This window comes from Salarias fasciatus, chromosome 17 (genome assembly GCF_902148845.1).
Source record: "Salarias fasciatus chromosome 17, fSalaFa1.1, whole genome shotgun sequence".
In the NCBI taxonomy this organism is placed as follows: domain Eukaryota; kingdom Metazoa; phylum Chordata; class Actinopteri; order Blenniiformes; family Blenniidae; genus Salarias; species Salarias fasciatus.
This window is the reverse complement of record NC_043761.1, coordinates 143,554-155,582: the sequence shown is the minus strand read 5'-3', so window position 1 is coordinate 155,582 and position 12,029 is coordinate 143,554. Positions and strand designations below refer to the sequence as shown.

Sequence of the window (12,029 nt, the reverse complement as noted above, 5' to 3'; positions counted from 1 at the left end):
CTGAAGAACCGCTACTGAAATGTAAATAAACTCTAAAGTTTAGAAAATGATTTATTTAATCAGTGATGTGATGCCAGTAACCTAGAAAATAACATATGAACTAAAGGGAGATGAAATACAGACAGAGGACATTTAGTCAAACATTTTATTGAGATTTCTATAAATTGTCTTTCATTTAAGCAGCACCGGCAGTGGGTGACACGCGCCGCCCTCGGTGGACTGAGTCCCGGGTCCTGTTCGGTCCCAGGTTCTGTTCAGTCCGAGGTAATTCTCGGCACCAGGTCCAGCGCTGGGTGTGTGTGTCTCTGTCTCGGTGGGACCGTCCCCACTGTGGGGGGACACCGGGCCGCGGTGCCGCTGCTGACTTTGAGAGATGATTAAACAAAACAAAAAAACTCTGAGCTGTACAACATGAATCAGCCTCATTATTTGTAATACCAGGGTTAAATCAACGGACCGTTCAGACCTCAGCTGGTGTCTGTTCGTCCAGGTGACGCTGCTCACCACTGCTGCGAGCTTCCTCTAGACAGCGTTTTTCCCTTTAATTTTCAGTTTTTATTCTTCCAAAGAGCTCCTCCTGATTTACCTCCATCTCAGACCTGACAGGATCCATTTCCAGCTCCCAAAAGTTTCTTTTTTCGCTAAAATCCTCCTTTTCCGTGTTTGACCTCAGTGGGCGTGGCTTCGGAACTATGAATATTTCAGGGCGTAACATTGTTAATGACGATCAGATTCAGCCGCCGCATTTATCAACACCCGATCACTCAAACGCTGAGATCGGCGAGGTCCGGAAGTTTTTGTAATGCCACGCGAGCCCCGTCGTACCATGCGCTCACCGCTCAGATATACACCCGTTTGAAAGACGGATTGATAGATGAGGGCCACAGTGTGCGGCTGCTGCGGAAGCCCACACCGTTTGGTTTTTTTTCTTCTTCTCTGACGCTCCGCGCCTCCCCTGAAACCCTCTGGCGCCCCCCAGGGGAGGCGCGCCTCACACTTTGAAAACCGCTGAGTTAGAGGAAAACTTTCATTTCATTAAACCTACAGGTCAGCTACTCATGCAAACTGGAGATTCTCTTCTGAACTTGACAAATATAAAAGCACCTGGTTACTTTGAGAAGTAACTGTTTGGTTCCATAATGTTCAACTGTTACTGATGGTCACACCTGCACAGCTGTCCGCTCTGTGTGGCTGACTTTAATGACTGTCAGATGAGGAAGATGCTCTATAGTCTGATGTCAGAGGAGGAAGATGCTCTATAGTCTGATGTCAGAGGAGGAAGATGCTCTATAGCCTGATGTCAGAGGAGGAAGATGCTCTATAGTCTGATGTCAGAGGAGGAAGATGCTCTATAGCCTGATGTCAGAGGAGGAAGATGCTCTATAGTCTGACGTTAGAGGAGGAAGATGCTCTATAGTCTGACGTTAGGAGGAAGATGCTCTATAGTCTGACGTTAGAGGAGGAAGATGCTCTATAGTCTGACGTTAGGAGGAAGATGCTCTATAGTCTGACGTTACAGGAGGAAGATGCTCTATAATCTGATGTCAGAGGAGGAAGATGCTCTATAGTCTGACGTTAGGAGGAAGATGCTCTATAGTCTGACGTTAGAGGAGGAAGATGCTCTATAGTCTGATTTTAGAGGAGGAAGATGCTCTATAGTCTGACGTTAGGAGGAAGATGCTCTATAGTCTGATGTCAGAGTAGGAAGATGCTCTATAGTCTGACGTTACAGGAGGAAGATGCTCTATAGTCTGATTTTAGAGGAGGAAGATGCTCTATAGTCTGACGTTAGGAGGAAGATGCTCTATAATCTGATGTTAGGAGGAAGATGCTCTATAGTCTGACGTTACAGGAGGAAGATGCTCTATAGTCTGATGTCAGAGTAGGAAGATGCTCTATAATCTGACGTTACAGGAGGAAGATGCTCTATAGTCTGACGTTACAGGAGGAAGATCAGAATCAGAATAGCATTTATTGTCATCATACAAAAGTACAACGAAACTGGAGAGCTTCTCCTTCAGTGCAAATATGATAAACTAAAAAAAGAGCATAAATAATACATAAAAAAAGTAGCAGCAGCCGCAGTGGCAGGCATAAATATCACAGCACCAGGGACCAGGTCGTTGTAAACCCGGGTTCAGGATGGTGACGGCTCTGGGAAGAAGCTGTTCTTCAGTCTGTTTTAGTGTTAGTGCTCCTGTAGCGCCTGCCAGAGGGCAGCAGGGCAAACAGCTGGCCCCGGGGGGGGGGGGGGGCCTGTCCTGATGATGTTACGAGCTCTGCTGAGGACCCGGGGGGAGGAGACATCCATCAGGGAGGGGAGAGGGCAGCCTGGACTGTCCTCTGAAGCCTCCCTCTGTCCCGGACCGGGTGGGGATGCAGCAGGTCAGCAGGCTCTGGATGGACCAGCGGTAGAAGGCCAGCAGCAGCTCCCGGTCCAGCCTGGTCCTCTGAGGACTCTCAGGAAGTGGAGGCGCTGCTGGGCCTTCTTGATGACCTCTGTGACGCTGGCCGTCCAGGAGAGGTCATCGGAGATCTGGACCCCCAGGAACCTGAATGTGTGGACCCTTTCCACACATTCGCCATTGATGTAGAGGGGGGGCGGGTCGCTCCTGTTCCTCCTGAAGTCCACCATGATCTTCTTGGTTTTTTGTGTGTTCAGTGCCAAGTTGTTGTCAGAGCACCAGGTGGTCAGCCTCTGGACCGGGTCTCTGTAGGCTGCCTCGCCTCCCTGTGAGATCAGTCCCACCACCGTGGAGTCGTCAGCAGACTTGATGATGGTGTTGCTTTGGGGGGCCGGACTGCAGTCGTGGGTGTAGAGCAGTCCAGGTTGTGTTGAAGGCCGAGCTGTAATCCACAAAGATGTGCCGTTGTTCCAGCTGGCTCAGCACCATGCAGGGCTATGGTGATGGCGTCCTCTGTGGACCTGTTCCCCGGTATGCGAACTGGTGGGGGTCCAGTGCGGGGGGAGACAGTCCTGTATGTGGTGAAGAACCAGTCTCTGGAAGCACTTCATGATGACTGGTGTGAGGGCAGCAGGGCGGGAGTCACTGAGGCTGGATGCGGGTGACTTTTTCGAAATGGGGATGATTGTGGCGGATTTCAGGCGGGGGGGGGGGGGGGCTGCTGGGGCCAGAGAGAGGTTGAAGATCCTGCAGAAGACTCCGGACAGCTGGTGTGCCCAGGCCCAGAGCACCTTTCCAGGTACACCGTCAGGGCCCGGGGCCTTCCTGGGTTCACTGCCAGGAGCACACGCCTCACATCCTGCCCGCCGACAGTTAGCGTGGGGATGGCGGGACCTGGTGGGGGTGGGGGCGGGGCTGGAGCAGGTGAGTGTCGCTGCGGTGTTTCAAAGATGCTCTATAGTCTGATGTCAGGAGGAAGATGCTTTGTAATCTGGGAGTTAAATGTAGGAAAAATGTCCGTTTACAGTCAATAAAGCATCAAGGTGACATCTAACCATGAATAAAACATTAAAGTGACACCTGACAGCCAGTGAAACATGGATGTTCGAGGTCAGCTGATGTTTTGTTGACATGGTGAAAAACGTCTTTGGTGAATCTAAAAGGTTGAAACAGCGTTTCCTCCTTAAAGGTGATGAAGACGTATCACATGTACCACGCGGAGACCATCAGTGCAGAAACCAAGCTGCGGGAGGCGGAGCGTCAAGAGGGCCGCGTGAAGGGCGTGTCGGGCTCTGGCGGGGGGGCGGAGCCTGTGTTCGGCCTGCGGATCGATGAGCGCCACCAGAGACGCAACGCCGCCCGCAAGATGGAGAAGATGAAGGAGAAGGTGAGGCGCTGACCTGCCAGCAGGAGCACAGCTCAGGACGGTTTACTTCAGATGATTTATCACCTTTTTGTTAACAGTAAGCAGAAGTAGACAAACAATGTCTTAAAGATTATCTCTTCTTATTATGATAAAATATTTAAAATATATTCATCAGTCAGATGAAGTCAGCCCCTTGATTGGCTGACAATGATCGTTCCTGAAGAAGCTGAACTGAAGGCTCTTCTCTTTTTCAGAGGAAGGCAAAATACTCTGAGAACAAACTGAAGACCCTGAAAGCCCGGAACGAGTACCTGCTGACCCTTGAGGCCACCAATGCGTCCGTCTTCAAGTACTACATCCACGACTTGCCCGACATCATTGACGTGAGTCAGTCAGCAGCACCGTGGAGTTCTCTGCCTTTCTGAACGGAGAATCTTCTCACTTCTCAGTCCTCGTGACACTGGAAGTTAGTTCTCCATTGACCCTTTCCCTCAGTTTGACCAGTTTTGGAGCTTTGGATATGATGAGAAAGGCTTTGAGTTGCATTTAGTTTAGAAGACACAAAGAAGACATTCAGAAGGATCTAACATCCTGAGCAGCCCAAGCCACTTCAGCCGGCCCCTCTCCATGTGGAGGATGAGTGGATCTACTCCGAGTGTGGAGGAGCTCCGTCACCTCCCCTGGTGACTGAGCTCCTCCCCCTGGGGATGTAGCTCCTCCCCCTGGGGGACATAGCTCCTCCCCTGGTGATGTAGCTCCTCCCCCTGGGGGACATAGCCCCTCCCCTGGTGATGAAGCTCCTCCCCCAGGGACGTAGCTCCTCCCCCAGGGATGTAGCTCCTCCCCCTGGAGATATAGCCCCTCCCCCTGGGGGATGTAGCTCCTCCCCCTGTCTCGAGAGTGATGCACAGCCAGCCTACAGAGGAAGCTCATTTCAGCCGCTTGTATCCGGATCTGGTCTTTGGGTTTCGACCCAGACTCAGGACCAGAGGTGAGGGAGGGAACGCAGACTGACCTACCGACCCCTTCTTCACCACGACGGAAGACGCTGCACCACCCGCCTGCCAGTCTCACCTCCACCCTTCCTCCACTCGTGGACACAACCCAGAGATACTAGAACTCCTCCACCTGAACCAGAGTCTCTCCACTGACCTGGACAGGACAGACACCTTTCTTCTGGTCCAGGACCAGGGCCTGAGATTTGCATGGTGCTGATCCTCATCCCTGTCACTTCATACTCAAATATAACCCACTGGTGAATTCCCATGAACCCTCGAGCCCCTATGGAGGGTCTAGACCTGCTCCAGGGTTCCAGGACCAGGACACCACAGTCATCACAGTCAGACCTCAGTCCTCCTCTGAGACCTCAGTCCTCCTCTGAGACCTCAGTCCTTCTCTGAGACCTCAGTCCTTCTCTGAGACCTCAGTCCTCCTCTGAGACGTCAGTCCTCCTCTGAGACCTCAGTCCTCCTCTGAGACCTCAGTCCTCCTCTGAGACCTCAGCCTCTGCTTCCTCCAGGAAGACGTGGGGACGGGATTGAGGAGGTCCTGGAAGTCTTCCTTCCACCGTCCTCTAATGTCCCCAGTTGAGGACACCAGCTCCATCCTCCACTGTAACAGTGCTGCTGGAGACCTGCTGTCCGCTGTGGACTAGCTGCAGACTGCACCGAAGGCCAACCATGGAACAGCGATCAGGGAGGCCCGGCGTCCCAGTGACCCCCCCCAGGTCTCACTCTCACTGCCCACGTGGGCCTAGAAGTCCCCCAGTAGAACCATGGAGTCCCCAGTAGAACCATGGAGTCCTCAGCTGGAGCAAAGTCCAGCACCCGTCCCAGGGACTCCAGGAAGACCGGGTACCCTTGGCCAAAACAACAGTGAGGAACCTGTCCAAGCCCCGGAGGACCAGGGACCAGACCCTGGTTCTCTGGGGGAAGTCCAACACATGGAGGTTATAAGCAGACCCACATCAGACCATGCCTCTGGAGGGTTTGGGCTTCAGAGTACCTCTCAACCTCCCCTACAAGCTCAGGGTGCTTTCACACCTGCAGCATGTGGTCCGCTTGAAGCGGACTTGCGTCCCCAACTCCTGCAGGTTCGGTTCGTACGCGCTGGTGTGAAAGCAGACCAGTTAGTTTTGGTCCAGGACAAAGAACTGCACCGAGACCTCCTGGAGGAGGCGGTCTCGGTGCGGTCTCGGTGAGTCCGCTGCTGGTGTGAACGTTGACCGGCCTCGGTCCTGTCCGCTCTGTTGTGGAGAAGGCTTTTTGGTCAGCGGAGGCTTCCATAGCAAGCCGCGCGGCGCGTCACGTCACACATGCTGGCCAATCAGGGTTCACTTCCGCCACCCAAAACACACTATTATGTGAACAGCGCCACCAAGGGGCAGGAGGCTCATAGTGGATAGTTCATCTGCAAAAACAAGTGGTGTGAACGCGAACCAAACTAGTTGACAGCTGCAACATTTATGAATAATTTATGTCCGAGCCGAACCACTCTAGCGGACTAGTAGGTGTGAAAGCACCCTCAGGCTCCTCCCCCCAGTAAGGTGACATTCCATGTCCCAGGAGTCCCGGAGCTGGTCTGTGTCCAGGAATGAGGTTGCTTGGGACTGTGCTCTTCCCCTGGCCCGTTCGGTTCCTTCAGTGGGTGGAGGTCACTGGAGGTCGGGTGAATGCCGACCCTGTGGGCGGAGCCTGGCCACCAGGCTCTCACAGGCAAGCCCCGCCCCCGACCTGGCTTTAGGGCAGGGCCCTGGTTGTGCCATACCGAGCGCCGTAGCAGTCCTTCTGTTATTCTCTGTTGGGGCTTTTGAACTGCTTTTGGTCTGGCCCAATGCCCGGGACCTGTAGGGGGCCCTGCCAGGGGGCCCCCTGTGGATCCTGTAGGCACTGAAATTCCCCCAATATGTTACGGTGGCAGTTCACGGATGGGGGGGAGGAACGCATCAAATTTAGATACATTTTGGAAATAACAGTTGGAAATTTTGCAGTAAAATTTACAAAAAAACACATTTTCTTTTGACATCTTCTCATATCTCCCTCTAGAACTGCCACCTTATTGTGGTGGGGGAGTTTGAGAGCCCGCATGATCTCAGGAGCTCTGTTGCTGGGGGGCTTTATGCCCCCTAGTAGGGTCTCCCATGGCAAACAGGTCCTGGGTGACGGGCCAGGCTGAGAGCAGCTCAAAAGCCCCAATAAGAAGGAAAACAACAAAGGTTGTGACGTCGCCCGGCATGGCGCAGCCGGGGCCCCACCCTGGAGCCAGGTCTGGGGTTGGGGCTCATAAATGAGTGCCTGGTGGCCGGGCCTTTGCCCACGGGGCCCGGCCGGGCTCAGCCCGAAGGGACGACGTGGACCTGACTTCCGGTGGCCCCTCCACCCGCTGAGGGAACCGTAGGGGCTGGGTGCAGTGTGGATCGGGTGGCAGCTGACGGCAGGGTGCCCGGCGACCCGATCCTCAGACACAGAGACTGGCTCTAGGGACATGGAATGCCACCTCATTGGTGGGGAAGGAGCCCGAGCTTGTGAGGGAGGTTGAGAGATACCGGCTAGATATAGTCGGGCTCACCTCCACACAGCCTGGACTCCTGAACCCTCCTCTGGAGAAGGGCTGGACTCTCCACTTCTCTGGCGTTGCAAGTGGTGAGAGGCGGCGGGCTGGAGTGGGTTTGCTTATGGCCCCACAGCTCAGCGCCAGGTGCTGGAGTTCACCCCAGTGAACCAGAGGGTCTGGTCCCTGGTCTTTCGGGTCGGGGACAGGTGCCTCACTATTGTCTCGGCTTACAGGCCGAACAGCAGTGCAGAGTACCCGGCCTTCTTGGAGTCCCTGGGAGGGGTGCTGGACAGTGCTCCGACTGGGGACTCCATGGTTCTACTGGGGGACTTCAACGCCCACGTGGGCAGCAACAGTGAGACCTGGAAGGGGGTGATTGGATCGCACGGCCTCCCCGATCTGAACCCAAGTGGTGTTCTGTTACTGGACTTCTGTGCTAGTCACAGTTTGTCCTTAACAAACACCATGTTCCAGCACAGGGGGGTCCATAAGACCACCTGGCACCAGGACACCCTAGGTCGGAGGTCGATGATCGACTTTGTTGTTGTGTCGTCTGACCTCTGACCTCGTGTCTTGGACACTCGAGTGAAGAGAGGAGCAGAGCTGTGGACCGATCTCCACCTGGTGGTGAGTTGGATTCTCTGGCGGAGGAGGAAACCGGACAGACTTGGCAGACCCAAACGTGTTGTGAGGGTCTGCTGGGAAGGTCTGGTGGAACCCTCTGTCAGCAGGGCTTTCAACTCCCACCTCCGGGAGAGCTTCTCTCAGGTCCCGAGGGAGGCTGGGGACATTGAGTCCCAGTGGACCATGTTCTCCATGTTCTCCACCTCCATTGTCCAAGCAGCTGCCTGGAGCTGTGGTCTCCAGGTCTCCGGTGCCTGTTGTGGCGCCAACCCCCGAACCCGGTGGTGGAGACAGGAAGTGAGGGCTGCCGTCCAGCTGAAGAAGGAGTCCTATCGAGCCCTGGTGGCTCATGGGACTCCAGAAGCAGCTGACAGGTACCGGCAGGCCAAACGAACTGCAGCCCGAGTGGTTGTGGAGGCAAAAACTGGGTCTGGAGGAGTTCAGAGGCCATGGAGGAGGACTATCGGTCGGCCTCGAAGAAATTCTGGCAAACCGTCTGGCGCCTCAGGAGGGGAAAGCAGGTCTCCACTAACACTGTTTACAGTGGAGGAGGAGCTGCTGACCTCAACTGGGGACATTGTTGGACGGTGGAAGGAAGACTTCGAGGACCTCCTCAATCCCCTCGCCATGTCTTCCTGGAGGAAGCAGAGGCTGAGGTCTCAGAGGTGGACTGAGGTCTCAGAGGAGGACTGAGGTCTCAGAGGTGGACTGAGGTCTCAGAGGAGGACTGAGGTCTCAGAGGTGGACTGAGGTCTCAGAGGAGGACTGAGGTCTCAGAGGAGGACTGAGGTCTCAGAGGAGGACTGAGGTCTCAGAGGAGGACTGAGGTCTCAGAGGAGGACTGAGGTCTCAGAGGTGGACTCGTCCATCACCCAAGCTGAAGTCACCGAGGTGGCAAGGCACCGGGGGTGGACGAGATTCGCTCTGAGTATCTTAAGTCTCCAGATGTGCAGGGACTGTCTTGGTTGACACGTCCCTGTAACATCGCGTGGCGGTCGGGGACAGAACCTCCGGATTGGCAGACCGGGGTGGTGGTCCCCCTGTTTAAAAACGGGGACCGGAGGGTGTGCTCCAACTGTAGGGGGATCACACTCCTCAGCCTTCCTGGGAAAGTCTATTCCAGGTACTGGAGAGGAGGATTCGACTGATAGTCGAACCTCGGATCCAGGAGGAACAATGCGGTTTTCATCCTGGTCGTGGAACAGTGGACCAGCTCTATACCCTCCATAGGGGCTTGAGGGTTCGTGGGAGTTCACCCAACCAGACCACATGTGTTTTGTGGACTTGGAGAAGGTGTTCGACCGCGTCCCTCGTGGTGTCTTGCTGGGGGGCTCCGGGAATACGGAGTCCGGGGCCCCTTGTTAAGGGCCGTCCGGTCTCTGTAGGACCAGAGTAGGAGTCTGGTCCACATTGCCAGCAGTAAGTCGGACCTGTTCCCGGTGCATGTTGGACTCCGGCAGGGCTGCCCTTTGTCACTGGTTCTGTTCATAATCTTTATGGACAGAATTTCTAGGTGCAGCCAGGGGCCGGAGGGGGTCCGGTTCGGGAACCACAGGATTTCATCTCTGCTTTTTGCAGATGATGTTGTCCTGTTGGCTTCATCGAACCAGGACCTGCAGCATGCACTGGGGTGGTTCGCAGCTGAGTGTGAAGCAACAGGAATGAGGATCAGCACCTCCAAATCCAAGGCCATGGTCCTCGACCGGAAGAAGGTGGCCTGTTCCCTCCAGGTCGGTGGAGAGACTCTGGTCCAAGTGGAGGAGTTTCAGTATCTTGGGGTATTGTTCACAGTGGGGGACGGATGGAGGTGAGATTGACAGGCGGATCGGTGCAGCGGCCGCAGTGATCAGTCGTTGTATCGGTCCGTTGTGGTGAAGAGGGAGCTGAGCCGAAAGGCGAAGCTCTGGATTTACCAGTCAGTCTACGTTCCCACCCTCACCTGTGGTCATGAGCTTTGGGTCATGACCGAAAGGACAAGTTCCCGGATACAAGCGGCCGAAATGAGCTTCCTCCGAGATAGGGTGAGGAGCTCAGTCACCAGGGAGGAGCTCGGAGTAGAGCCGCTACTCCTCCACATCGAGAGGGGCCAGCTGAGGTGGCTCGGGCATCTGGTTAGGATGCCTCCTGGACGCCTCCCTGGGGAGGAGTTCCAGGCATGTCCCACCGGGAGGAGATCCCGGGGAAGACCCAGGACACGCTGGAGAGACTATGTCTCTCGGCTGGCCTGGGAACGCCTTGGGACCCTCCCAGAGGAGCTGGAAGAAGAGTCTGGGGACAGGAAGTCTGGGCATCCCTGCTGAGACTGCTGACCCCGCGACCCGGCCCCGGATAAGCGGTGCAAGATGGGTCGATGAATCTTAAAATATCCCAGAGGAAAAACATTGAGTTTCTGCACTGGCCTTCTCCCATCCTCACTGACCCCTCTCACCTCCTCCTCAGACCCCTCCCACCTCATCACCTCCTCCTCAGACCCCTCCCACCTCCTTCTCAGACCCCACCCACCTCATCCTCAGACCCCTCCCACCTCATTCTCAGACCCCTCCCACCTCATTCTCAGACCCCACCCACCTCCTCAGACCCCTCTGACCTCATTCTCAGACCCCTCCCACCTCCTCAGACCCCACCCACCTCCTCCTCAGACCCCACCCACCTCCTCCTCAGACCCCTCCCACCTCATCCTCAGACCACCTCATCACGTCTTCCTGAGACATGTCCAGGGTGTGGGACAGACAGACAGTCCGGGTGTGGGACGGACATGGTGGGCTGTGAGACTGACGGACGGTCCTGTCTCCACAGTGCTGTGACCTAGGGTACCACTCCAGTCTGAGCCGGGCCCTGAGGACCTACCTTTCTGCCGAGCTGAGCCTCGAGGCCTCCAGGAGGGCGGGTCTGGAGGTTCTGGAGGGGGCCGTGGAGGGTCTGGACCCGGCCCGGGACCGCCAGCGCCTGCTGGGACTGTATCCCAACGCCTTCTGCCCGCCGCAGCGCTTCGGCTTCCAGGCACACATGGGCGACGCGGTCAGTTCCTCCTGGTCCTCCACTCAGCGTCTTGTGCAGACTGTTGACGTAGTTTTCAAAATGAAAGTCTGAACATGTGGGGATGAAGATAATCTTCTGTCTCTCCATCTTCCTCTTTCACCTTTCTCCACCGATCTTCCTGCTTCAAACCATCCAAGCTGTGTTTGGTCCCTGCTCCTCTCAGTGTAAAGCTTCTTTACATCACTTTCATTTCCCTTCCCAACAGAAACCAGCATCTGTAGGATGTGCAGACATCAGATTAACGGTTTAGTGTCAGTAACATGAAAACAACACAGGTCCAGCCAGAGGACAAACCAGAAAATGAGACAGAAGACAAGCCAGAGGAAGACCAGAGGATGAATTGGAGGAGGAATCAGAGAAAGACATAAGACAGAAGCCATAAGACAGCCCAGAACCCACTGGTCCCAGTGTTCTGGTGTCGGTAACATGGAAGAACCAGAACAATAATCAGAAGAAGAGCCAGAAGGCTGATCACAAGAAGAACCAGGAGAAGAGCCAGAGGAAGAACCAACATCAGTTTCCTTTGTGTGACACATTTAAAAGGTGTCTGGCCGGCCGGCGCTTTACAGCACAGAATGTCCCGTACAAGGCCAACAATGACAGAGTAGAGACGAACACAAAGACAAGAAAACCCAACAGTCTGAGGGGACTGTGCTCAGCTGAAGGCCAGCGTGAACCGCCAGGATTTTACAATACCAGGCAGAGCGCACCGAGAGGAGGACTGTTCCAGTCTGGGACCCTGTGGAGGACCGGCTGGTCAGCTGACCCCAGAACTCTGGAGGGCTGGTGGACCCTAACCTGAACCCTGGCTCCAGTCCCTTCAGTGACTTAAAAACAGATAAGAGAATCTTAAAATCAATCCTGCACCTGGCTGGAAGCCTGGACCTGGACCAATCAGGAAGCTAGCAGAAGCTAGCTGAGGACCTCTGAGGACCTGGACCAATCAGGAAGCTAGCAGAAGCTAGCTGAGGACCTCTGAGGACCTGGACCAATCAGGAAGCTAGGAGAAGCTAGCTGAGGAACTGGACCAATCAGGAAGGTGG

General features: G+C 55.1%; 1 protein-coding gene across 1 annotated transcript in view; it reads left to right on the top strand.

Moving 5' to 3' along the window:
* Positions 1-12,029, top strand: part of LOC115403973 (SLIT-ROBO Rho GTPase-activating protein 1-like) — a 92,165-nt gene that overhangs the window by 40,859 nt on the left and 39,277 nt on the right. Inside the window, exons 6-8 of the mRNA XM_030113063.1 lie at positions 3,595-3,792; positions 4,026-4,154; positions 10,744-10,965. Coding sequence (XP_029968923.1) covers positions 3,595-3,792; positions 4,026-4,154; positions 10,744-10,965 — 549 coding nt within the window. The remainder of the gene's footprint in view (positions 1-3,594; positions 3,793-4,025; positions 4,155-10,743; positions 10,966-12,029) is intronic.